This window comes from Hyla sarda, chromosome 5 (genome assembly GCF_029499605.1).
Source record: "Hyla sarda isolate aHylSar1 chromosome 5, aHylSar1.hap1, whole genome shotgun sequence".
NCBI classification, from domain to species: Eukaryota; Metazoa; Chordata; class Amphibia; order Anura; family Hylidae; genus Hyla; species Hyla sarda.
The window spans coordinates 204,928,703-204,954,640 of NC_079193.1; the positions used below are offsets into that span (position 1 = coordinate 204,928,703).

Sequence of the window (25,938 nt, forward strand, 5' to 3'; positions counted from 1 at the left end):
TATCTTTCCCTAATCGTAAATTTTTGGCCCGTTTGAGGATGGGAGAATCTATCGCCATTAATTATACTGTTACAGTGGCTGCACTCCAAGCAAGGGAAATTACCTTTTTTTAAAGCCCGGCCACATATTCCTTGCCTTTTTGTTAGGATTTTGATTCCTATCTGATTTGACTAGGAGGTCCTTGCAATTCTGTCACCTGCGGTAAGCCATAACAGGGGTGCCCATCAAGTTAGTGGTACTTTGTACAATGCTCCAATTCTGTCTGACAATATTAGCCATTTTGTTGCTACATGTGATGTAAGTAGAGACTAAGGGAATTCTCATGGTCTTGTCTCTTTTACTTGTAGCAATTCTTCCCTAATCTTCATCTCTAAGTTGGATCTGTGATGTTGTAACAGTGCCCGTGGGGAACCTCTTCTAAATTTTGTTACATTTCATCTCATCTGCCCTCCAAATTCTGAGGGTGAAACTATTCACCTTACCCTCAGCATTTGGCTCCAGGGCAGGGATTTAATCAGTGATTTAGGGTACATTCCCACACGGCGTATTTGCTGCGTATTTGCTGCTGCGTATTTTATTTTCTCTGTTGAAGTCAATGGGTAGGAAAATACGCAGCACCAAATACGCAGCAAAATACGCTGTGTGGGAACGTACCCTAAGGATGGAAACTGTCATAAATCAATAAATGATTCCTGTCAGTCTATTTAGTAAACCAGTCGTTGAATTGTAGTCACGCGAAAAAATAAAAATAAAAAACGTTTGTATACAGGAATTGTAAGGACCTGGTTGAGCATACCATAGCAAATTTTAATTCATGGTAAATGTGTCATGTCTGTATTGGCCTGTGTTCACCCACAGCTATTGGATTGCTTGTGAGTGAACAGTTGAGTTCCCTGGCAAGGGAATAGTTAATTTCTCTGGCTTGCTAGTCAATAGCTCCTAGGGTGTGTCTATTTAAAGTCAGCCCAGTCTAGCCTCTGGGCTGGTGTGACTAAATTATATCCTGACTTGCTAAGATGCTGGACATGCTGCATGGAGCTTTTGGTGAAACACTTTTTGAGCTTTTAATCTATCTTAGCATGCACTTTTGTATTTTCTGGTTTTAGCCATGGTTAGGTGGCATAGTCGGTTTTAGGATTTGTATGTCCTTTCTGCTGTCTGTTCCCACTGTTTTCTCTTGTATCCATTCTTATGAAGTTCTGTGTTTTTTTTTATATTTTCTGTTTTCCTAATGGGCCAGCATCCTGTCAACACTGGTGAGTGTGCTGCAGGCCAGTAGTCTATTTGGATTTATTATGGCTACTCGCTTTAGTGGAGGGGAATGTCCAGTTTGTGTGAACAATGTCCTATGTTAGGCATCCCTGTTACCTGTCCATGGGGACTCAGAGGGTATTGTTGTCCCTGCGTCTACTGGAGGTGTTCTGAAGGCATTGCCTTTTTAATTTTGTCTTGTGTTCAGTGTGAAGTGTTCTATAAATATATCCTGGGTATCTAGGCATCCCTATTACCATTCCATGGGGACTCTGTCTACTGGAGGTTTTATGTGGTATAGTGAATATTCCTGTTTAGCGATAGATCCCGTTTACCTGTCCATGGTGACTCAGCGGGTATTGTTGTTCCTGTGTCTTTCGGCGGTTTTTCTAGGGGATTCAGCTTATTCCTGTTTTTTGTTTCTGGAGTATGTTCAAAAGACCAGACAGGAAAATGTATGAGTCTGAACTCCTGTAGGTTTATTAGTTATTTATTCAGATCTTTGGAGTTCTGTTCATGACCGCTTATCTATAGTGCCCTCTTTTCACGACCACTGAGTCCTCTGTTCATGTCCACTGATATAGAGTCCTCTGTACTAATTCTCTGATCTGTGCCCTCTGAACATTTATACTATGGAATTCTATGTTTCTGGTTTGTGACTATTTGTTTTAGTATGTGTTTTTATTAGGCCCCTGTACTTTTAAATCAGGGAGGGACTGGTGTCCAGTTGTCAGTCCACCATTTAGGGTGGATGGGCAAGTAGGCAGGGAGAGCGGTTTTTGGGTCAGTTTAGGGCTCACTCTCCCTGTCCCCTGGTCGGTCAAAAAAACTGTTCAATTGTAGCTCCGTCCCTGTCCAGACCACAAACGTGTCCTCAATATATCGGAGCCACATCTGTACATGTCTGAACAGGGGCAAAGGATATATGTATGTGGTTTCCACATCTGTCATGTAGATGTTTGCATAGCTTGGCGCACCGTTCGAGCCCATGGCCGTTCCCCTGTTCTGGACATAGAGATCATCCCCAAACAGAAAATTCTGTCTGAGGATGACCCCCCCCCCCCCCCCAAAATAAGTCCAGTACAAGGGAATGGGCGCCGTCTGTCTGAATTTTGCAGGCATTTTGCAACCGCATTAATAACCTGATGGAGGTATATGCTTACTATGTGAAAGGATACTAGTATCATGTTCTCACGGCAATCCAAGGCTGTTATTTTATGGAGAAAATTTGTGGTATCTTGTACATGGGACATGGTATTCATGGCAAAATGATGTAATATTTTATCTAAGTACACTGCTGTAGGGGAGAATACAGAGTCCTGCACAGAGGGACAATGGGCCTTCCAGGGGGACTCTGCAGGTTGTTATGGATTTTTTGCAGTGTATAAAACTCAGGTGTAGGTGGGTGATGATAAGAAACCGGTGTAAATCTTCATCTATTATGCCATTTTCCCTGGCCTGAGACAAGATTGTTCCTAATCCTATCCTGAATCTTACCCAAGGGATCTGAATTTACTTTTTGTGTATACAGTGTCATCCTCTAATTGCCTATTAATAGCTGCGAGATAAAGGGGGTGTCCATCACAATGATGGCACCCCCCCTTATCAGCAGGCTTAATAGTAATTGCATTGTTCTTTTTACGGCCTTAATTTATGCGTTGTGCCACCTTCATTCATCTACATATGTTAATCTCCGTTTTTCAACTTGTGCTGAGACAGTCTGTATGTCTGCCTCAAACCCACTATGATCCCTTGGGGGTTGAAAATTACTCTTATTAAACAGACCCACCTCTTTCAATGTGAGGTCTGTCTAAGTGCAGGAGTGAAAACTTTGGTTTCATTAGGATTCTGTGAAAAATATAACTTTTTTTTTTTTATTTTTTATTTTTTTGTCGTAGTCTATGGAAAAATGTCTCAAGGTCAATGTAGGAGAGAGAACCAATCGAAAGTCCCTTCTCAAAGACTCTTATTTCTATCTACCGTATATACTCGAGTATAAGCCGAGGCCCCTAATTTCACCCCAAAATCCCAGGAAAAGTTATTGACTAGAGTATAAGCCTAGGGTGGGAAATACATCAACCCCCCCCCCCCCCCTGTCATCATCCAGACCCCCCGTCATTAACATCCTCATCATTATCACCCTGTCATCATCCAGACCCTCATCATCATCACCTGTCATCATCCCCTTGTCATCATCCCACACACCCTTCATCATCCCCTTGTCATCATCCCCTCCCCCCCTTCATCATCCCCTTGTCATCATCCCACACCCCCCCTTCATCATGCCCTTGTCATCATCCCCACCCCCCTTCATCATCCCCCTTGTCGTCATCCCACACCCCCCCTTCATCATCCTCTTGTGAACTATCCGCCCCTCAGTGATCTTCAACCTGCGGACCTCCAGAGGTTTCAAAACTACAACTCCCAGCAAGCCCGGGCAGCCATCGGCTGTCCCGGGCTTGCTGGGAGTTGTAGTTTTGAACCTCTGGAGGTCCGCAGGTTGAAGACCACTGCGGCCTTCGACATCATCCAGCCCCCCTCTCACCCCCTTTAGTTCTGTACAGTACTCGCCTCCGCTCGGCGCTGGTCCGGAGGGGAGGTCGTCCGGTGGGATAGTGGTTCCGGGCTGCTATCTTCACCGCTTCGGGCCCAGAATGGAGGAGTTGCCTTGACGATGACGCAGAGGTGCATTGGTATTGAATACTGTGTCATCATCAAGGCAACGTCACTATTCTGGGGCCGGGCCCGAAGTGCTTAGAGAGGCCTCCCCGGTGAAGATAGCAGCCCGGAACCACTATCCCACCGGACGACCTCCCACCGAGCGCTGGAAGACAGTCCTGCAGCACCGGACCAGCGCCGAGCGGAGGCGAGTACTGTACAGAACTAAAGGGGGTGAGAGGGGATGGATGATTGTCGAAGGCCGCAGTGGTCTTCAACCTGCGGACCTCCAGAGGTTTCAAAACTACAACTCCCAGCAAGCCCGACAGCCGATGGCTGCCCGGGCTTGCTGGGAGTTGTGGTTTTGAAACCTCTGGAGGTCCGCAGGTTGAAGACCACTGTGGGTGGAGAGTTCACTCGAGTATAAGCCGAGGGGGGGGTGTTTTCAGCACGAAAAAATCGTGCTGAAAAACTCGGCTTATACTCGAGTATATACGGTATATCAGATAATGTAATGGAGCTAATATTTATCACTAATGTCCCTTTCCTCTCTCGTCCTCTCGGAGTTTGTGGTAGGTTCTCTACCAGGCCTGAACCCCTCTCTGTGGTGGTGGTCCCCCCCCCCCCCCCCCCCGCCTACTTCAGCCGTGGGGGCCTTTGGGTAAAAATGGTTGTTGAATGGATACATTGGACGAGCCGCTGTGGAGAGGAAACTATCTGTTCTTGGGCCGCTGAGTTGCAATGTGCTGTGCGCAAGCGTCGTCTGCGTCTTTTCTCATGCTGAAGTTGTGATTGCCATGTATATATTTTTTTCCATCATTGTATTCCTGAATATCGCGGTGCCATTTAATTCTTTTGGCCTTCAATTCTTGCATCAATAGGGGCATAGATGCCCACGACAAGGAAATAATTCTACCTCTGTACAAATCACAAGTCCGACCACTACAGTCCAGCTCCGATAGATAGATAGATAGAGGAGCTGGAGAGGGTTCAAAGATGGGTAACCAGGGTAATACAGGGAATGGGAGGACTACAGTACCCAGAAAGATTATCAGAACTGGGGTTTTTTAGTTTAGAAAAATAGGCTTAGGGCCGACCTAATAACTATGTATAAATATATCAGGGGACCGTACAGAGATCTCTCCCATAATCTATTTATACCCAGGACTGCATCTATAACAAGGGGGCATCCTCTGTCTTGAAGAAAGAAGGTTTCTACACCAGCACAGATGGGGGGTTCTTTACTCTAAGAACAGTGAGACTATAGAACTCTGTCAGACGAGGTGGTCATGGGAACTCTGTAAAAGAGTTCAAAAGGGGTCTGGATGCATTTTTGGAGAGTAATAACATCGCTGGTTATGTATTCTAGATTTTCGTTTATGCGAAAATATAACGCGAATATTACGAATATGCAAATATATGACGAATATTCGTCCATATATTCGCGAAATATCGCAAATTTGAATATGGCCTATGCCGCTCAACACTCTGTCAGCTGGATCTGCGCATCTGTTACAGGACGGCTGCGCTGACAGTTATGTACTGGCGCATGAGCAGGGGAATCCCCCTATACACAGGCAGGCGATTAGACTTCCGGCTAGCTGGGATCACGTGTGTGTGATCCTTGCGCAGCCACATTTTCACTGTTTACAAGCGGAAAGGACGGAGTGTGGAATTATTGTGATCACAGCGCTTACTGTAAGTTACAAAATATCAGACCTGCATTGATAGTATGGAGTCCCCTTCTGTCTGCCACTCCAATTGGTCTGGATTTAGCACACGGCATTTAGGTTATATTTTGAATGTTTTTATGCTTGACAGCTCTTATGTCACATGACCACCGTCTAAACCTATGGAGTTTGGAAGGTTGGCTTAATGAATAATGCTGCACTATTTGCACCCGTGTTTCCACCTATCTGTTACCTATAAAAGGATTGTTGTATTTATGTATGCACTATGCTTGAGAAAGGCTCACTAGCCGAAACGTCGCATTTGTATACTCTGATGCAATAAAGTATTTTAGCCTGCACTTAACTGGACCTTGATTGGTGCTGTATCCTGGAATGGGGACTTTGTATCTGAATCCAGCATTGGCAAGCTAGTGAATATTGTGCACCGCACTAGAGGCCACCCTGTGCTGATCCTTCTACACTTTATCATCTATAGTTCTAGTCCAGAGGCATGAAAATTAGAGGCCTGTTTCATTCACCCTCTTCCTTAATATCAGGGGTGTAGTTTAAAGGGGTACTCTAGTGGAAAACTTTTGATTATAAAAAAAAATAAAAATGGTGCCGGAAAGGTTAAACAGATTTGTAAATGACTTCTATTAAAAAATCTTTACCCTTCCAGTACTTTTTAGCAACTGTATGCTACAGAGGAAATTCTATTCTTTTTGAATTTCTTTTGTCTTGTCCACAGTGCTCTCTGCTGACACCTGATGCCCATGTCAGGAACTGTCCAGAGCAGGATAGGTTTGCAAAGGGGATTTTCTCCTGCTCTGGACAGGTCTTGATATGGGCATCAGGTGTCAGCAAAGAGCACTGTGGACAAAACAAAAAAAAAAGCATTTCCTCTGTAGCATACAGCTGCTAAAAAGTACTGGAAGGGTAAATATTTTTTAATGGAAGTAATTTACAAATCTGTTTAACTTTCTGGCACCAGTTGATAAAAAATAAAAATAAAAAAATAAAATATTCCACGGGAGTACCCCCAAGGGAGCATGTCCCCGGCTGCAGGAAGGAATCTGTCAGCTGTGCAGATAAATCTTCCCTTCACTGCTATACAATGGAGGGGTTAAGGACCTTCCTGTGAGCCACCATGACCTCACAAGTCCTACAACAGGACAGGCAAGTTAGCTGTGTGTAGAAAGGGTGTCTGTGTGTAAATACAGTATGCCTTATTAATTCACTTCGAGAGCTGCACTCACTATTCTGCTCTCACATTTATACCTTTATACACCATTCACATCCACACCCTATACGACAAAAATTGAGACAAAATTTTATTTAATTTTTTCTTTTTTGTTCCCACAAAAATGCCCTAATGCCGCTATATTTTTTACAAAAAGTTTTGGGCATACAGTGGTGAAACAATCCTTTGATAAAAGATCATAGCTACACTATGCATACAGGGACTGGTAAGTGTGTGTGTGTATGTGTGAAGGGAGACATACTCCAGCAGTATGGGGCCCCACAGTTCCTGGCGCACCTTAATTTCCTGTCACAGAAAAGTTAGTGTGGCGAATAACAGAAATATTTGGTATTTTAGTAGAGAGTGTGTGTGTGTGTGTGTGTGTGTGTGTGTGTGTTTTTTTGTTTTTTTTTTTCGTGTTTTTTTGTTTTGTCTGTCTCTCTCCTTGCTTGTACATCCAAGATGTTATAAACCTGTTTTCTTTATTCATTTATGTACGATCTTATAGCCATACAGTATAGTTTATACATGCCTTCCTAGATTTTTGTTTAAAAAGCTGTTGTTGCTTAATAATGCATTGATATATCTTTTTTTTACCCCTTAGGTGGTACTATATCAAACTTGTACAGTGTTCACGTAGCTCGATACAAGTTTTTTCCTATTGTAAAAACAAAAGGAATGGCTGCACTACCAAGGATTGTTCTCTTCACTTCAGAGCATGTATGTAGAAATCCTGACCAACCAGCTACAGTAGTTGCAGTATATGATAGGAGCCGAAGGCATAGCTGGCAGAGGAGGCGCGAAGTCCACTTCCAGATTGAGGCCCATTCATTATATGCATAGGGGATTACACAGTAAAAACGGCCACCTTGTGCTCCTTTTGAACTACCGTTTCCTGAGTAGCAGGATAGTACTGATATGTGTAGCAGACTGGGAAATTTGTGTAGAATGTATGAATGATAGGAAGTGTCCGGGAAAGGTTAGGAGCCAAAGTCTGGGCAGGAAACTCTGATGACCCTACCGGTGAACCAATAAGGCCAGGTTCACCCTACAGAATTTCCCACCAGAATTGCGCTCAGGAACTTTGGGGGAGATTTATTTAATCCTGCGTAGTCTCCCATAGCTACCAATGAGATTGACTTTCTTTTTTTTTTTTTTTTTTCGAAGGCCTTTAAAAAGAAAATAAAAGCAATCTGGTTGCTATGGTTAACTGGACCATTTTTCCTCTATACAGGTTTTGAGAAATCTCCCACTTTTGGTTGCAAATCTGATGTAGCAGAATTCCTTTGCCGGCAATGGAATTCGGCTGCACAGTGTACACTACGGAATTTCAGCAATTTAGAGATTTCTTTTTTTAGGTCTCAGATTTTAGGTGTGTGTGTGTGTGTGTGTGTGTGTGTATATATGTATATGTATATACAATATAATATAATATAATATATAATATAATATAATATAATATAGCTATTTTTTTTTCTCTTTAAACTGCAAAAGCTAGATGTGTATCCATGGGAAATGAAAAGTAGAAGTCCTTCTTTATATATTTTCCATTCCTTTTGATACACTTCTGGCTTTGGCTCAAACTGTCAAGTTTAAAAAGAAAAAAAAAAAAAAAAATAATAAAGAAAAAAAAAAAAACTAGGTGGACACACAGCCCTATGGGGTTTTTTTAACACTTAGTGAATGTGTACTGTACTTTTTAGTGGTGGAAATGCATTCCCTAAGCTGCTGAATGTGCACATTAAATCTGAAATGTAATTTATTGTTTACTTAATATTTTTTGTTGCTTCTGTAGAGTCACTATTCCTTTCAGAAAGCATCTGCTGCACTTGGCATTGGAGTAGAAAATGTGATTGCGGTTAGGTGCGATGAAAGGTGAGCTCTATTCAGTCTGTGCTGAATGTACAGTAAAATTACTATTCTAAAATCTTGTAGGAAAGTAGTGTATAACTTAATGGACCTCTCTAAGCTACATTTCAATGACTCACATCAGACAGGAAACCTCTTTTTATAAAGCTGGTGTCAGAAAACGCAGGATCCACTTTTGACGAAAGTTATGTGGGTAGCTGACCCCTATACAGGTGATAGGGCATGTCCAGAACACACTCTGAATCCTGCATAGCTGCTATGCCCACTACCTGATGAAAGCTAGGGCTAAGTTCACACTGTGTTAGGTACCGTCCTACTCTGGGTCTGTTCAGCTTTTATTTTATTAGGAAGTGTGTGTGTGTGTGTGTGTGTGTGTGTGTGTGTGTGTGTGTGTGTGTGAATTTTTCTTTTTATTTGTACAAGCAGATCTACTATGGCAGGCACAAATGCCTAGTAAAGGACTCTGGCTATTGTAATCAACTGGCACCCCAAAATCATGGTGCAGATTAGGCAGCCTACACCTGCAGCAGTCCTTTTGTCATTAAAATTAATTGCAATTAAAGGGTTAATTGGCACAAATGAGTGATTATTGATGACTGTCATTACCTAAGGGTCTATTCACATGGCAGAATTTCCCCATGCTGAATTCCGCACAGATTCCATACTGTTTGCCAGGGTAGTAATCTTCAGTTGAAGTAAATTAATCTTAAAACATGGTTTAGCTTAAAATTATTATTGTTCCTGTTGTATTGTCAGGGGGAAGATGATACCATCTGATTTGGAAGAAAAGATACTGTCTGAGAAGAGAAAGGTGAGCTGCATACACTAGAAACCTTCTTAAGAATACTTACTAGTTACTTAAAGTGGTACTCCATTGCTAGATAACACGTCTGATCGCAGGGGTCCAGCCGCTGGGGACCTGCAGGGGCACCCCAGTCAACTGAAGCACGGAACAAACTTCGCTCTGTGCTGGATGACTGGCGAACACAGCCACCATGCCCCCTCCATTTATGTCTATGGGAAGAGGCGTGACTGCTGTGTACTAGCTGTCACGTCCCTCCCATAGACATGAATGGAGAGGACGTGGCATGACGTCTCTATCACGGAAGCCCCAGGCTTCTGTGACCGCAGAGCTGGCCCGGAGATCGCAGGGGGGAGGGAGGTTCTTGCGATCAGACAGTTTGAGTGCAAGCACACAGTAGTGGTCCACCTGTTTTAGCTACAGACGGCTGCTCCTCGATGTCTGAAGACACAGAGTCGCAGGCCCCTGTGTGGATGCTCGGAGCGGCGGCTTGCTGTTGCAAGCAGGCCCTATGGCAACAGCTGGAGGCACACTGTCGGGTCACTGGGGGATGCACATTGGTGTGTGACCCTACCCTTAAAGGCTGCAAAACATAGGACCTGCTATTTAATATTACAGCCATAACAATGATGGCACTGAAATTAATAGATATGAGGGCTTTACTATTGAGTTAAACTGCATATTGAGACATGAACTCTTTATCATTTTTTATTTTTTGGCATGGTGTGAGCTGTAAAAAGGTGGTTTATGGATAAAAAAAACTGCCTAAAATACTGTGTGAACACAAGCTCATAGGAAAAAGTCCAGCACCTTGTTTTGGGGTATTAGCATTCTATTTTATTATAGATCCATAATGCAATACTGCATTATTTGATAAGCAAACAATCTTCAGAGTAAAGAAATGAGATGCACTCACCCAAGCCTATATCTTTCGGCAAACTTTATTCTTTGTTCATAAAAAAGGCACAGCGGGTAGATGCGGGGGGAGCAGCCTCACAGCGACGGAACTGTTTCTTGGCGCCAAGCGCACTTCATCAGGCTGGCGATCTGCGCCGCCGCCCACAGGTGAGTGTTAAATAGACAATCACAGTGTTACTATGGTGATATGTCAACAATACAGGTAACAGTGCAGACCGATAAAAACTTACAAACCAGTTATAAAAAAGGACTCGGGTCATTGCGATCATTCAGACCTGTTGGCCCTAAGGCTTCCAGTCTGCTGAACCAACGAGCCTCACACTGGAGCAGCATTTTATGACAATCTCCTCTGTTTTTTGGACACTCTATTTTTTTCTAGTCCTGCAAACTTTAGCATGGAGCTGTCCCCCTTTGTGAACTTCGTTAATGTGCGAGATTAGCCTGTGAGCACCTTTCCCTGTATGCAGGGATCGCAGGTGCTCTCTAAATCATGTGAACAGGCTCCTAATCGTCTTCCCTACATAAACAAAGTTACACGGGCAGATAAGTATATACACCACATATGACGTTCTACATGTGATTAGCTGGTGTACCACACGATGAATACCACCAACTGTAAAAGATTTTTTAGCTAAAATTTGTGTACAATAGGAGCAGTTCCTACACGCAAAGTTGCCTTTAGGTGCGTTTTCTGTAAGCCAGTAACTCTTTTCATTACCTAGCTGAGCATTAATTCTGGCATTTTTTCTAAAAATGTCTCCCACTCCCAGTGTCGTGCTCTTTCTAAAGGTAATGAGGTTGGTTGTTAGCTATTTTAGCTAAGGCCGGACCTCTTTGCAACCTATACCAGTTACTATGGATAGCAGTGTTAATTATTTCGTTCATGTTACTATTGGCGAATGCAAAGTGTTTTTTTTTTTCAGGATTTGTTCTTCTTTTCTTTTTGCTCATTAATAGAGAGGACCTTTCAATAGTTTCTGCCCTTTTGAAACAATGTTCAATAATGTTTTGGGGGTAGTGTCTCTCCAAAAAACGGTCCTTCATCTCTCCCACATGACTATAGTAATTATCATTGTCACTATTTATTCTTTTGAGGTGGAGGAATTGATTGTAGGGAATACTCCTACGTACATGTAAAGGATGGGAGCTGTCAAAATGGAGTATCGAATTTTTCGCAGTGGCTGCCTGAGGTCACCAAATTATCCTGGACCATTTTAATTTTCACATTCAGAAAGTCAATCTCCTGATCCCCAAAGAGTGAGGTGAAGAGCATATTCATATCATTAGATTTATTAAGATATTCAACAAAATTATTGAACATGTCCTCACTTCCCTCCCAGACTACCAGGATATCATCCATGTATCGCAACAGCAATTTCATATTACTACAAAAAGGATTTTTGCTAGAAAAAATAAATTTCCTTGTCAGGATCCGGACTGGTATGCAACGAGGACACTGGTGGTGGATCCTCTGTGTCAGTGGGGTGATGGCGTGGGCCATACCAGGGGAACGGAATCTAAGGGATTACTGGTTTTCACCAGAGCCCGCCGCAAAGCGGGATGGACTTGCAGCGGCAGGTAACCCCCAGGTCATTCCACCCGATAGCGACTCAACCCCAGCTGACAGCTGAGACAGGCGCGGTACGCAGGGACAAGGCAAGAGCAAGGTCGGACGTAGCAGAAGATCAGGGCAGGCAGCAAGAGTCGTAGTCATGGGCAACAGCAGAAGGTCTGGGAACACAGGCTTGGGAACACACTAAACACTTTCACAGGGCACAAGGCAACAAGATCCGGCAAGGACAGGAAGGGGAAGTGGGTTTTTATATACAAAGCACAGGTGGAGGTACTGATTGGGCCAGGCACCAATTAATGGTGCACTGGCCCTTTAAATTTCTGAGAGCCGGCGCGCGTGCCCTAGAGAGCGGGGCCGCGCGCGCCGGGACTGAACAGCCAGAGGACGGGGCAGGTGAGGAGATTGAGATGCGACCCGCGGGCTACGCGGATCGCATCCCCGCCGGTGACACCAGTACAGCGCTCCCGGTCAGCGGGTCTGACCGGGGCGCTGCACAGAGACAAACGCCGCGAGCGCTCCGGAGAGGAGCAGGGACCTGGAGCGATCGGCGTAACATTCCTTTCAAATATAGACAGGAAGAGATTAGCATACGTGCAGGAGATATAGGCTTGGGTGAGTGCATCTCATTTCTTTACACTGAAGATTGTTTGCTCTGTTGCTTCTCCCTGGATTGCACCCCCGAATAGCCACCCAGGTGTTGCTACCTAGCTTCAGTCTCCCATAGACTCTATCTGTGGACTGCAGTGCCGGACTTACACTTTCTCTCTATATTGTGGATTATTTGATAAGCAGTGTCCTGTATTATGGCTCTACAATAAAGCTGTGACTATTAATACCCTGGAAGAATATGCTGGATGTTATATAACATATCGATCTATTCTAGCACTCTTAAATTGTCATTAAAAAAATAAAAATGGTGGCCCAGTAAGGGAATTGTGCCCCCGTACCCTTGCTGCCCTGTCAGGAAGCCTCTTTACAGTGTCCCCTGGGCCCCCTTACACCAGTCCCCTTATGTATATATTGTTTGCCATGTGTTATACTGTATAATGCATATAGAAAATGTTAACATGTGATCACCAGTTGTCATGTGAGCATAACCCAGGAGGTTATCAGTGACCTATGGAACCCCACCAGAATCTCATCTCTAAAAGCCCTGGGAGGAGTCTCTTTTTTTTTTTTTTTTTTTTTTTCTCTTTCTGCTGAGTAGCAGTGCAGTCAAGTCCTAGAGTGTGTCTGGAGTCCATAGGAGGCCTCAAGTCATTCCAGCAGCCACAATTCTACAAGTTAGCTGCAACCACAGCATTGTCAGTCTCAAGTCAATCATCTACTGCCAAGTCAGAGTGGCCTGCACTAAAATTGTCCAAATCTACTGCAAGTCCCAGTGTGGTGTCCCGGTACCGTATTGCATCCAGTCCCTAGGGCAGATGTCCCCAAAGTCAGAGTAACTACGTTCAGGTAGGGTTCCTCAGGTGGGACAGCCCCTAGTCGCCTCTCCTTAAGTCTAACTTTAATATTAATAAATGTATATATTAATAATTATAGCTATATTATATAGGAATGTATAGTACTTATCTTGTTCAGCGTTGCAGGACCTTCGGTCATGTGACCATGCTAGTAACCTCTATGGTATAACCTCTATGGTATATTGTAGGACCTTAGGAGGTCCTTGGGTCACATGTTACCCACAAACCTCTGTAATGGTGATTGACATCCGTTTGGACCAATTAGAGTTAGTCCAGCCCCTGCCCATATAAGGGTGCTGCGTCCAATTATCGCTCTCTTGGGTTGCTGATTCCGGACTAACAGGACGGTGTGCTTCGCAACTTTCAAAGACGCTAGGCCTCAAAACCTACGGCCTCAGCAGAACCAAAAATCGTGAGTTTTACTCTAATTCCTGCTAATGCTAGTGTGACTACTGGACTGCAACTAATTACCCTAAATCCCTTGGAACAGCGCGATAGACTAAAAGCAAAAGTCCCAACCATTGTAAATCTCTAAAGGAAGCTGTTATGATAAGAGACTGTTATGTTAATGTAGTGTACAGAAAATCTTCAGTAAAGTTAACGCTGTTTACAGAAGCTTTCCGGTTGTGAACAATCCATTATGATTATCTACTTCAAACCTATTATCATCTACCTCCCTATCGTTCCTGGGAAGGGCGGCGGTAGGAAAAGCTTTATAGGGGAGCCCTCACCCTGGCGTCATGAATAGTAAGGATTAACGCGCACCCTTTGATACCCGCACAGCTACACTCCCCATACCCTACACCCCCAAGCTACCACACCAGCAAGCCCTTAAGGTCTCTAAAGTCACTGGTCACCTCCGTGGGCTGAACTGTATAGACTGTACCATCTGTCACTCAGTAAAGCTACCGTTGTCCGCAACTTGGCATCGGAGTCATTATTGCCCCCCGTGCCTAACCCAGGATCCAGCGGTATACCTTCGGGTGGTGTTGAGGATAAACCAAACCCTGGCATCACGAATACAAGGGGTTAATGCCATCTACCCCTAGGGTAATTCCATCTGTCCTGCATCTCACACACTCTACTACACGGGGAATTGTACAGACTGTGGTACGTGACTCGGGGTGGTTAGATGTATCACTTTGTGACACCCAGGGCACCATTAACCTACATGGTACGAGGATACAACAACTTCTCCTGAGCCCAGCGCACGATACATTGATTGAGATAGCAGGTCTTTTACAACACAGAAGTTTGTGCAGTGAGATGGGTAGAGTGAAACCCGGGGAGCCTAATGCCTTGTTGGGATTTATAGTGGCCATTGAAGGCATCCTGAAGATTAGTGGCAGCATACGCTGACCGAAAGCTTTAACTTGACTGACATAGATATTTTTCCCCACATAGCTTTAGCTTACTGCCAGGCTTTGACAATTCACCTGCGCACCTGCTCTCTTCCTGAGATTTTGCGTGCGTAGACCTATTCTCCTTTAGGCTTCTCCTAAGCTTAATAGCTGGAAAATGCCTCGCCTCTCCTCTCTCTCCTTCACCTCATAACTGAACTCTCCTCCCCCTACCCTACATTAAGGGTTAGGTTGGAGGTCCTCCATTAGGCAGTCAGGATCACCTGGTCGCTCTGCCTCGATCTCTTTAAAGCGCAACTGTCACAGATTTTAACCCCCCCCCCCTCAGACACCATGAATGCAAAGATGCGTGCTGTGCATAATTTAGATAACAGTTCCCGATCTCCTCTTTCTTGTCAGTGCTGGAGATGTGCAGGGTACTATGTCTAGAGGCAGTGTGTGAGTGTGCGCTCTGCCTCTAGCAATGCACAGGTGCACGGAGGAGGCAGATGTTGGGAGCGAGCGGTTGATCAGAGAATTCACAGCATGCATGTAAAGAAGATAAGGGGTGCATGCGCTGAGGACCTGTGTCAATTACACAGTGGTCCCAGCACTGAAGTACAGGGGATAGGAGTGGTGGCTGTAGGGCCTAGCCACGCCTATTCGACGACTGCTGACCCCACAAAAGCATTTTTTGGGCTTATAGAGACTTCTAAACAACATCCAAAAGTATCCCTTCATTGCAACAGTAATCTTTGCATTCATGGTGTTGGTCTGAGGGGTTGAAAATCTGTGACAGTTGCACTTAAAGGGGTACAGTGCTCAAGAAAATACATAACATAATATAGCAGTATTACACAATATAATAGTGAAACAGTACAGCGTCAGAAAGGGCACAGGCAGAGAGGAGACAGGAAGTCCAGGTGGAGGGCTAGGGCCCTTGCTTTCTTAACTGAAAAAAAACTTGAATGTCTCAATGGTGCGGCCCTGCTATTTCATGAGGGACTGGCCTGTGGAACAAGCTACTTTGTCCTCTAGCCCAAAAGACCCTGGCATGTGGATCCAGATGTCCTGTGTTGGATACATTCCAGGAGTTAATGGAGAGGGACTTAACCAGGTTAGGTGAAAAAAAAAAAAACATGTAGCCATGATAATCTCAGTATATCAATGAGACAGGCCTTGGAAGATTGTCAGCTTTCCAAATTTTCATATTTTTACTTTTGCCCAAAGGCGGGTATGTAGTTTTATTAGACTGTATAAAAAATGTAATGAGATGTTATCAGTAGAGATGAGCAAACTTTTGAAAAATTTGATTCGGCCGATTCGTCTTTTCGAGGAAAATTCGGTTTGATCCAAATGTATTTGCTATTTCTGGACTACAGAGAGCCTCAATAGGAGTGTAGAACAATATAAAGTGTTCTAACACGCATATGGAGTGTGCTGGGGTAGGGAAATACTGTTATTCAGAATGACATGCAGATTACAGGCATCTCTTTTAGAATCACTGCCGCAGAGCGGCACAATGACAAAGCCTGGAGGTGGCATCAGTATGAGGAGACCAAATAGTGGCTGAATGACAGTGTGGAGGTGTTGGCAGCATGAGGAGACCATATGGTGGCAGAATGGCACAGCCTGGAGTTGGCGGCAGCATGAGGAGACACTAGGGCTTCACAGTACCTAAGATTAAAAGACAAATTTTGAAATTTAAATAGATTTAGGGTAGCTAGTGCTACCATAAAAACTTTTTAGGCCCAGGCCCAGCAGCATCAGTAAACCATAAATTGGCTGAATGGCAAAGCCTGGAGTTGGCTGAAGCATGAGAAGAGACCATATATAGTGGCTGAATGAGACAACCTGGAGGTGGCATCAGTATAAGGAGACCATATAGTGGCTGAATGACTGCCTGGAGTTTCTGGCAGCAAGGGGAGACTATATAGTGTTTGTATGGCACAGCATGGAGTTGGCAGCAGATGAGGAGACAATAGGGCCTCACAATCTCTAAGAAATATCCATTGAAGGTGTGTGTGTGTGTGTATATATGTGTGTATATGTATATGTATGTATGTATGTGTATATATATATATATATATATATATATATATATATATATATATATATATATATATATGTGTGTGTGTGTATATGTATATGTGTGTGTGTATATATATAATATATATATATATATATATATATATATATATTATAAATATTTTTTTTTTTTTTTTTTTTTTTTTTTTATATAATAAATATATATATGTGTGTGTGTAATGTTCTAGGCCCAGTAGCATCACTAAACCATGTAGTTGCTAAATGACAGCCTGGAGCTGGCTGAAGCATCAGTAAACCATATATTTGATGAATGACACAGCCTGGAGTTGGCTGAAGCATGAGAAGACCATATAGTGGCTGAATGAGACAACCTGGAGGTGGCTGCAGCAGCAGCATCAGGAGTCCTGAAAGTTACCCGGGGTGAGTGGTGCGGTGGGTGGCAATACCAGTACCAGGTGATGAAGGTAGGGAAAAGGTCTGATGCAGAGGAATGTTTGTAACTGGGGAGCTGCATCTGTTTGGCACTATCCATATTTGTGAAGTGTTGGTGTGGCACCATGGTCAATCTACTCTCATGCATCATTCATTGGTGGTTGGAAATCCTGGCTGATCCATACCTGATTCATCTACACAAAGGTCAGTCTCTCCACATTTTTTGTGGACAGACAAGTTCTCCTTGGGGTGACTATGGGCCCCCGCCACATTAAACACCCGCTCTGATGGCACACTACTGGCCGGGCAGGACAGCTTTTCCATGGCAAACTCTGCTAGTTGCGGCCACCAATCAAGTTTGGCTGCCCAGAAGTCCAGCGGATCTTCAAGGTGTGTTGGCATGGGCATATCAAGGTACACCACCACCTGCTGGTTCAGGTCCTGCTCCAGGTGTACCTGCTGCTGATGAGTTGCTTCACTATGCGGGTGAAGAAAGTTACTCATCAGCGACTGTAGACTCAGGCTGATGGAGCTGGTACTGCTCCTGCCACCCCACCCCTCCCCAGCAGCCATGGCAGTGGAAGGTGAGCGCAGGGGGCCCCCCCGATTCAGACCTGCGAGAGGATGGATGATGACGCCTATAGGCATTGGCCAACTGACTACATAGGATGCCTCTGTAGTAGGTCACTTTGTCCTCCCTCTCAGTGGGTGTAAAAAAAAAAAAAAAAAACTAAATAAAAAAAAAAGGCCCCTATTTTGTAGTGGTAGCGAAGGTCCAATAAGATGGAGATCAAGAAGTCATCCCGCTGCTGAATGGTGACAATTTGGCTGTCACTACGCAAGCAAGTGAGCATGCATCGTGCCATTTGTGCAAGTGACTCGGAGGGACTCCCTGCCTCAATCTCCACTGCACACTGCCACGGTGTGTCTGGGTCCTCTATCTCGCCTTCTTCATAACCCTCTAGCTCCTGCTCAACCTCTCCTGTCAGATGACTAGAAAAACCGCCCATTTGCCCCTCCTCCTCCAGTTCAGCCCCCACAGGGCTCATGTGGCTGTGAGATCTAGGTGCCACATTTCCTTTGCCCTGACCAGCCATAGTTTCCAACACGTGTTGTAGTAGATGAAGCAAGTGGAATGACGTTCATCCTGTAATCCTGGTGACTTACTAATGTGGCTTCCTCAAAGGGCCTGAGCAAACGGCAGGTATCCCGTATGAGCTGCCACTGGTTGACATTGAAGTTACACAGGGGAGTACCCCTATCCACTTGGATCATCAAGAAATCGGTGATGGCTTATTTCTGTTTGTACAGTTTGTCCAACATATGGAGGGTGGAATTCCAATGTGTGGCAACGTCACAAATCGGACTATGTTGGGGTATACCGTTCTGACGCTGCAGCGCAAGGAGGGTGGGCTTTGCAGTGTACGAGTGGATGAAGTGCATGCAAAGTTTCCTTCCCCTTGTTGGGATGTCTTGCAAATGGAGGGGGGGGGGGGATCACTTCAGGAACTTCTTCACAACCAGATTGAACACGTGCACCATGCAGGGCACATGGCTCGGCCTTCCCAGTCACAGCGCAGACAAGATGTTCTTCCCGTTGTCAGTCACCATGGTTCCCATTTCCAGTTTTCGTGGATTAAGCCATGCTCGGATTTCTTTACGCATGACTTTTTGCAGTACCTCCCCTGTGTGACTCCGTTTGCCAAGGCAAACCATGTGAAGAACAGCGTGACAGTCATGCCCTGCATACATGGTACGCTGAAGGGGCACTAAGACTTGTCTGGGCAGTGGAGGCTGAAGATGAGGTGGAGTCACACACTGTCACAGGACCAATGGCCTGAGAGCATGGAGGAGGAAGCGGTGTGACCTGTCCAAGTTGGTGTTGTGGCTGTGCAGGAACCACATTCACCCAGTGAGCCATAAAGGACATGTATTGTCCCTGACCATAGTTACAGCTCCAGACGTTGGCACTGTCATGCACTTTGGTACACACTGACAGGCTCAAGGACTGGCCCCCTTCTCTTCCACAAAATTGTGCAGGGCTGGTACTGCCTTCGCAAAGACATGACTGCTTGGCATTCTGCACCTCGGGTCGGCACAAGCCATCAGTTTTCTGAAAGGTGCAGAGCCCACCACTTGAAAAGGGAGGGACTGCAGCACCAGCAACTTAGGAGCACATTCAGCTTCTGCGCCATTGGTTGAGTGGGTGCATACTGTTGTCTCTTGGACATGGCTTCACTGATGGATTGTTGGCGGAATGGCTGACTAAAAGTAGGAGGAGCAGGAGCATCTGGAGCGACAGGAGGGTATGACACAGCTCCCTTTTGGCTGAGGTGGTGGAGCCTTGGCTGGCTGAAAGATGGAGTGGCGTGCCACTGGGTGTTGCAGCAGGCTGGACCATTACATCGGAGACACTGTTCTCCAGGCCGCTTTAGTGTGGCGAGGCATATGTTGACACAGGGCCGTGGTGCCAACATTGGGACCCTGGCCACTCTTCACCTTCTGCTGACATATCTTGCATGTGGCTATGTGAACCTCCTCTGGATGCTTGATGAAAAACTGCCGCGCCATGAGTAGCTGATTTTTTTCCCACCAACAGTCCACACTAATTTGACTGTTACTGCCGCCGTCTCCAGGAACCCCTGTTCCACTACCTCCCGGGAAGGTAGGCTGCTGCGAAGTAGGTGGTCTCCCCCTGGCATGTTTTGGCTCCAGAATTTTCACTTCTGCCAAGCATGCTACCACCTTGCTGGCTCAGCTGCTGCCTCACGGGCAACCTGCAACTCTCTTCTTATGATGATGATGATGCTGCCCCTTCTGCACCCGGCTCCCAATTGCGATCGACTTCATCATCAATAAGTGTTTGCACGTCACTGATGTCCTCCTCAGGTTCCTCAACAGTGTCTGCTTCAGGACCCTGAACTCTGGCAACACTGCCTCCCACGTCACTCTCCTCATCACTACTTGCCCAGCTAGCGGAGGAAGCAGTGGATGTCTCCTCCACTTGTTGGCTGGGCAGTAGCTGCTGACTGGCCTCTATTAGATCATCCTCAGTGAATAGTGGAGCTGAACTCACCGCATAAGATACTTCTGTAGGGGAGGGACGGCATAGGACAGCAGCAATGGGAGGACAGGAATTGCTCCAGGGCCATGCCAAGGGTTGTGTCTGAGGAACCCACTGACTGTTGACTGGGAGTGTCAGATGTCACTTGTGATTAAGTGGATGACTGTGTTAACCAATCTATGATGGCAGATGGGTTGCTGGTCAAGACATGACCACTAGCTCATACTGGGAGCTTAGGCCTCTCGCTGCCACTCCTGCTGCCACTTGTCCCTCCTGGTACTTCTCTGTATGACATACTTTGTATGTGAGGGGAGTACAATAGGCTTCACTACGCTTAAAACAGTATTTGTCTGGAACACGAGACAGTGAGTACTTTTTGCCTGGAATTTCACAGTATCTAGGCCCATGAGAGATTAACAGGTACAAAACAGTACACTACTTAGATGTCCTTATGTGGCATGCACTTATGAGGGCAGAAAAATGCGCTACTGTACGCTTCAAAAACTGTCTGCCCCTCTCTGTAATACGATGCAGAAGAAAGTGACTGGGAGGTTAATGGCTGCAGTAAAAATCCTTTTCAGTGAAAAAAACACTGCTCTCTGTCCACCAGAACGCAGATGTGACTAGTATGTGAAACGCTGCTGGAATGAGCTTTTCTGTGTAACACACACACAGATGTCCGTCCTATCTCTATGCAGTGTAATGAATGATGACTCGCTGCAAAATGGCTGCCGAATATATAGGGCTGTGACATCACAGGGGTGACTGGCTGCTGGTGAATGTCATCCCCCAAAAAGCTAAAACTCTGGGGGAGTTGTTATCCCTGATTCTGTTTTCTGATAGAGAGAAATGAGGATCCTGGCTTGATGTAACAGGTAGTCATAAATGTGGTCACAAAATCTGTAAAGACAGACTGGGAGCGGTTTTTGATAAAAAGTAGCTGGGTTTTTCTTTTTCCTGAATAACTATTTGAAATTGCTAATGGAAAGCAAAACTCTGAATCTGAATAACCATTTTCATTTGCAGGGACATGTACCTTTCTATGTAAGTGCCACTGCTGGGACTACAGTGTATGGAGCATTTGATCCCTTTATGAAGATAGCTGACATTTGTGAGAAGCATGGGCTCTGGATGCATGTTGATGTAAGGTCCTTTTTTTTTTTTTTTTTTTTTCTTTTTTTATATATAGTCTGTAACAATTAAATGTATATTGGGGAATTGATCTGTCATGACAAAGCATTGTTTTGGCCTTATTTTGCGTGTACATGCCCTGTTTTAAAGTGTACCTGTTGTCAACAAACTTTTTATATAGTGTAGATTATACCATTAATAAATAATTATATATATATATATATATATATATATATATATATATATATATATATATATTTAATTTGTAATATACATTGGTTAAAAAATATTTTTTTTCCCTGCAGCTATTGCCTGTTTCTCTGAGGAGTCCAAATACAGGAAGTGAGGGTGGACAAGCAGGGCTCTGTACACTGAGGATATGTGACATGACCCCGGTCACACATGAGGATGATTGACAAGTCAGGAGCCTGCATAAAGCCCTGCTTGTCTTGCCCTCCCTTCCTGTATTTGGACTCCTCATAGAGACTCACATGCAATAGCTGAGACAGCATTTTTTCACCCAAAAATATACACATTTTTTTTTAAACAATTTATATAAAAGATATACCGTATTTATCGGCGTATAACACGCACTTTTTACGCTAAAATTTTTAGCCTAAAGTCTGTGTGCGTGTTATACGCCAATACACCCCCAGGAAAGGCAGGGGGAGAGAGGCCGTCGCTGCCCGCTTCTCTCCCCCTTCCTTTCCTGGGGTCTAGAGCGCTGCTGTCGGCCCTTCTCACCCCCTGGTTATCGGCGCCGCTGCCCGTTCTGTCCCCCTGACTATCGGTGCCGGCGCCGATAGCCAGGTCGGTGCCGGCGCCGATAGCCAGGGGGAGAGAAGCGGCGCCAACAGCCAGGGGGAGAGAAGGGGCAGCGAGCACCCATTGCCGGCGCCGCTGCCCCGTTGCCTCCCCCCATCCCCGGTGGCATAATTACCTTGGGTCGGGCTCCGCGCTGCTCCAGGGCCTCCGTGCGTGCGGTCCCCGGCGTCGTTGCTATGCGCTGAACGGCGCGGCGCATGACGTCATGTGCGCCGTGCATAGCAACGACGCTGGGGACGCACGCGGAGGCCTGCAGCAGCGCGGACCCGACTCAGGTAATTATGCCACCGGGGATGGGGGGACGGCAACGGGGCAGCGGCGCCGCAATGGGTGCCGCTGCCCCCTTCTCTCCCCCTGGCTGTCGCCGATAACCAGGGGGTGAGGAAGGGGCCGACAGCAAGTGCTCTAGACCCCAGGAAAGGCAGGGGGAGAGAAGCGGGCAGCGACGGCCTCTCTCCCCCTGCCTTTCCTGGGGGTATATCGGGGTATACACGAGCACACACGCACCCTCATTTTACCATGGATATTTGGGTAAAAAACTTTTTTTACCCAAATATCCTTGGTAAAATGAGGGTGCGGTGTATAGGCCGGTGCGTGGTATACCCCGATAAATACGGTACGTATAATGGTATTATCTAAATTATATAACGTTTTTGGTTGACTACAGGTACACTTTAAACTTCCACTGACTTGGAAATGGTCAAAAACATTATGTGGCAAAAAACAAAAACAGCTCTGAAATAAAACAAGTGACTTGTCACTGCTCTTCAAACATACCATGAAAACGACTTATTTTGGGGCTGCTTTTGCCAGTGTGAACATACACTAAAATGTTATTGTTTGGACCAATGTTTATATTGTCTAATGAACACTTTGTGCTATTGTAGGCAGCATGGGGAGGGAGGATTGCTGCTGTCAAAAAAACACAGAATCAAACTCAGCGGCATTGACAGGTACTGTGCGTCAGAACGTCATTAATAAGTGTAGATTTACCTCTTTTATCCAGGGGAGGTTTGAAAAGAAAACGGCACCACACCTGTCCTCAGGTTGTATGTGGTCCTAAAAGGTTAACTCAGCCTAGATCTCGACGCAACTGTTGCCACAACTGATGGCAAGTTGTAATCAGTTGTATGGCATCCATGGTTTCTGGACAGTGGACAGGAACGCAGCTAGCTGCCCCTGTCCGGTGCCCTCTGGCTTGTCCAACCATCCGGCATCAAAATTGAGACCCTTGATGATTGGTGAATTGTCCCATTTCAAATGAGTGGGATCAATTCTAGCATCAGTTTCCTTCCGTTGCACGCTAGAGGGAAACTATCCCGGAAGCTTGATGTATGTCAACCCAGCCTGCAGCTGCAATATCACACACAAACTAAGGACAAGAGTGAGGCTGTTTCCTGGAGCTAGCATCCTCCTTTCTCCAATAGATATGTGTATATGTGTGTTTACGATTATACTAGTCATCTTGTTTTATATTACAATGTTTAGTGTCCAAAACTAAACACTGCTGATATTTCCATTATAGTTTTGTCGCTTCACTTCCTGGTTCTGGCAAAAAAAAATATAATTAATACTACATGTGAACACATCCACATTATGTAATTTAAAATGTCTACGCAAAAATGCAACAATAAGGAGCAGTTTCAGATTAACTGTACAGTAGGTATAACAACTAAAATGTATTTGGAGGTTTTCTGCATCAGAAATGGTGTTTTAGGATTTTAATATATGAGCACATACAGTACAAGCATATTTTATAATGCCCAACATTGACTGAGGTACAGATGCTGGCACTGGTAGATATCGTAGGTAGCGGACAATAGGGTACTAGACAGATTCAGCGGTGGGAACGGCAACTCCGGCAGTGATGGACTTCACCTGGTGCACAACCCATGCATAGAGATACGGCAATCTCAACAAAGCAAAACGAAGGAAACACGAGGGCACTCGCGGTACTACGTTCACAGCAGGCTTCTTTATTCAGGTAGTGGTTGAACACATTTTCTGGCGGGGCGCCAGGAGCGAGCATGTGGTAAGATAGTTATTTCGTGGCGAACTGCCCACCAGAACATGTGTTTAACCGCTACCTGAATAAAGAAGCCTGCTGTAAACGAAGTACCGCGAGTGCCCTCGTGTTTCCTTCTTTTTGCTATATTTATAATGTGGCTCTTTTGAAGATTGCTCCCCCTTTTATTTATTTATTTTAAGTTTCTGTTAGCAGATACTTTTGTGGTGTCCCAGTACAGGTTGTTTCCTGTCAGGTAAACGTTGCCTCAGGCACTTCAGGATCTCTGTACTGGGCCTACTACTTCAGGGTAAATTATAACTTTATGATGCCATTTTGTGCTATGCATATGTTTGTCAGTGTTAATGTAACCTTAAGGTAAGGCATGCAGAGTAAACCATGTGAGTCTGATGCCCCCTGCCTAAACCTTATGTAGTGTGTGTGTGTGTGTGTGGGGGGGGGGGGGGGGGGGGGGGGGGGGGGGGGGGGGGGGGGGTGGGGGGGGGGGGGGGGGGGGGGGGGGGGGGGGGGGGGGGGGGGGGGGGGAGGTATTTAAAATCTACCTCCACTCCATTTCAAAGAACCCCATCCCACAGGCATAGTTCCGAGCCTGGTGATAAGCTAGGAGCTCCGAGGGAATATTTTCCAGTCAGTCTATAGTCAGCGTGGGTTGTCCCAAGACTAAAGCAAAAGTATAAAGTCTACAGCAACCATAATAAAGTCAAGGGAAAGCAACTACAAGTCCAAGCAGGGCAATAGGCTTCCAATGAGTTACTCACTCTGAATCTCTCCTGCTCTGATCCAAGGATTTTACCAACAATACTGCCTCAGTAAAAGTTTTCCATAACCCTGCATCTGTGGACATTGTCTTAAGCACTTGGCCCAGGAGAACTGTCTAAACCTTGGAGCGCAGCGATTAACGCTACCCTAGCGTCACGAATGGTGCATCACCCCAGTCATACACCACACATTTAAAACTTTAATTAGTTAGATTTGCACAGAACACTTTTTTTTTTTTTTTTGTTAAATGAAATTGAGATTTGTATTATTTCACAGAGTACAAAGAGTTGGTCTGGCACTCCTAACTTGTGGGACATAATTTGCACTTATAAAGAGGCTGCATTACCAGGGTCATGTACAATATACCACTTTTTAGGTGGTGCTCTGTTGAATAGTCAACACTGTAGCTATAATCCATCTAAAAGAAATAAAACAACTGCACTCACCATTGGTGAAACTTAATCAGTCTTTAATATGTTCTGTGCATAATACATACTGCAGCAGGGGGAGCTGCTCACGAAAAAGCAGGGGGATACAATTAACACCACAGCTGTTTGAGACTCTTGAATAAGTATATGGTGATGGACGAAACAGCTGTTGTCCATGGATTCCCCCTGCTGTTCCGTGAACAGCTACTGGCTTCAGTTTATGTACAGAAGTTAGTATAGACTGATCATTACAAGTGATACTGTATATCCTGGCAAGAGGAACAGTTTTGGGGTCCTGACAATGCACCAGATTCAATAATATTATACAACCCTTAATACATGACACTTAAAGGCTGGCATGAGAGCCTTTTTCAGAAAACATTCCTCTGCAAGTTTTAATGGGGCATGCTCTCTGGTGCAGATTTTCAACAGTGGAAAAT

General features: G+C 45.1%; 1 protein-coding gene across 1 annotated transcript in view; it reads left to right on the plus strand.

The window, feature by feature from the left end:
* LOC130272631 (glutamate decarboxylase 1-like) overlaps window positions 1–25,938 on the plus strand; it is a gene marked incomplete in the record, with an annotated part of 57,059 nt that overhangs the window by 26,071 nt on the left and 5,050 nt on the right. The window contains 4 exon segments of the mRNA XM_056518460.1: window positions 7,424–7,539; window positions 8,615–8,694; window positions 9,445–9,499; window positions 21,356–21,472. Coding sequence (XP_056374435.1) covers window positions 7,424–7,539; window positions 8,615–8,694; window positions 9,445–9,499; window positions 21,356–21,472 — 368 coding nt within the window.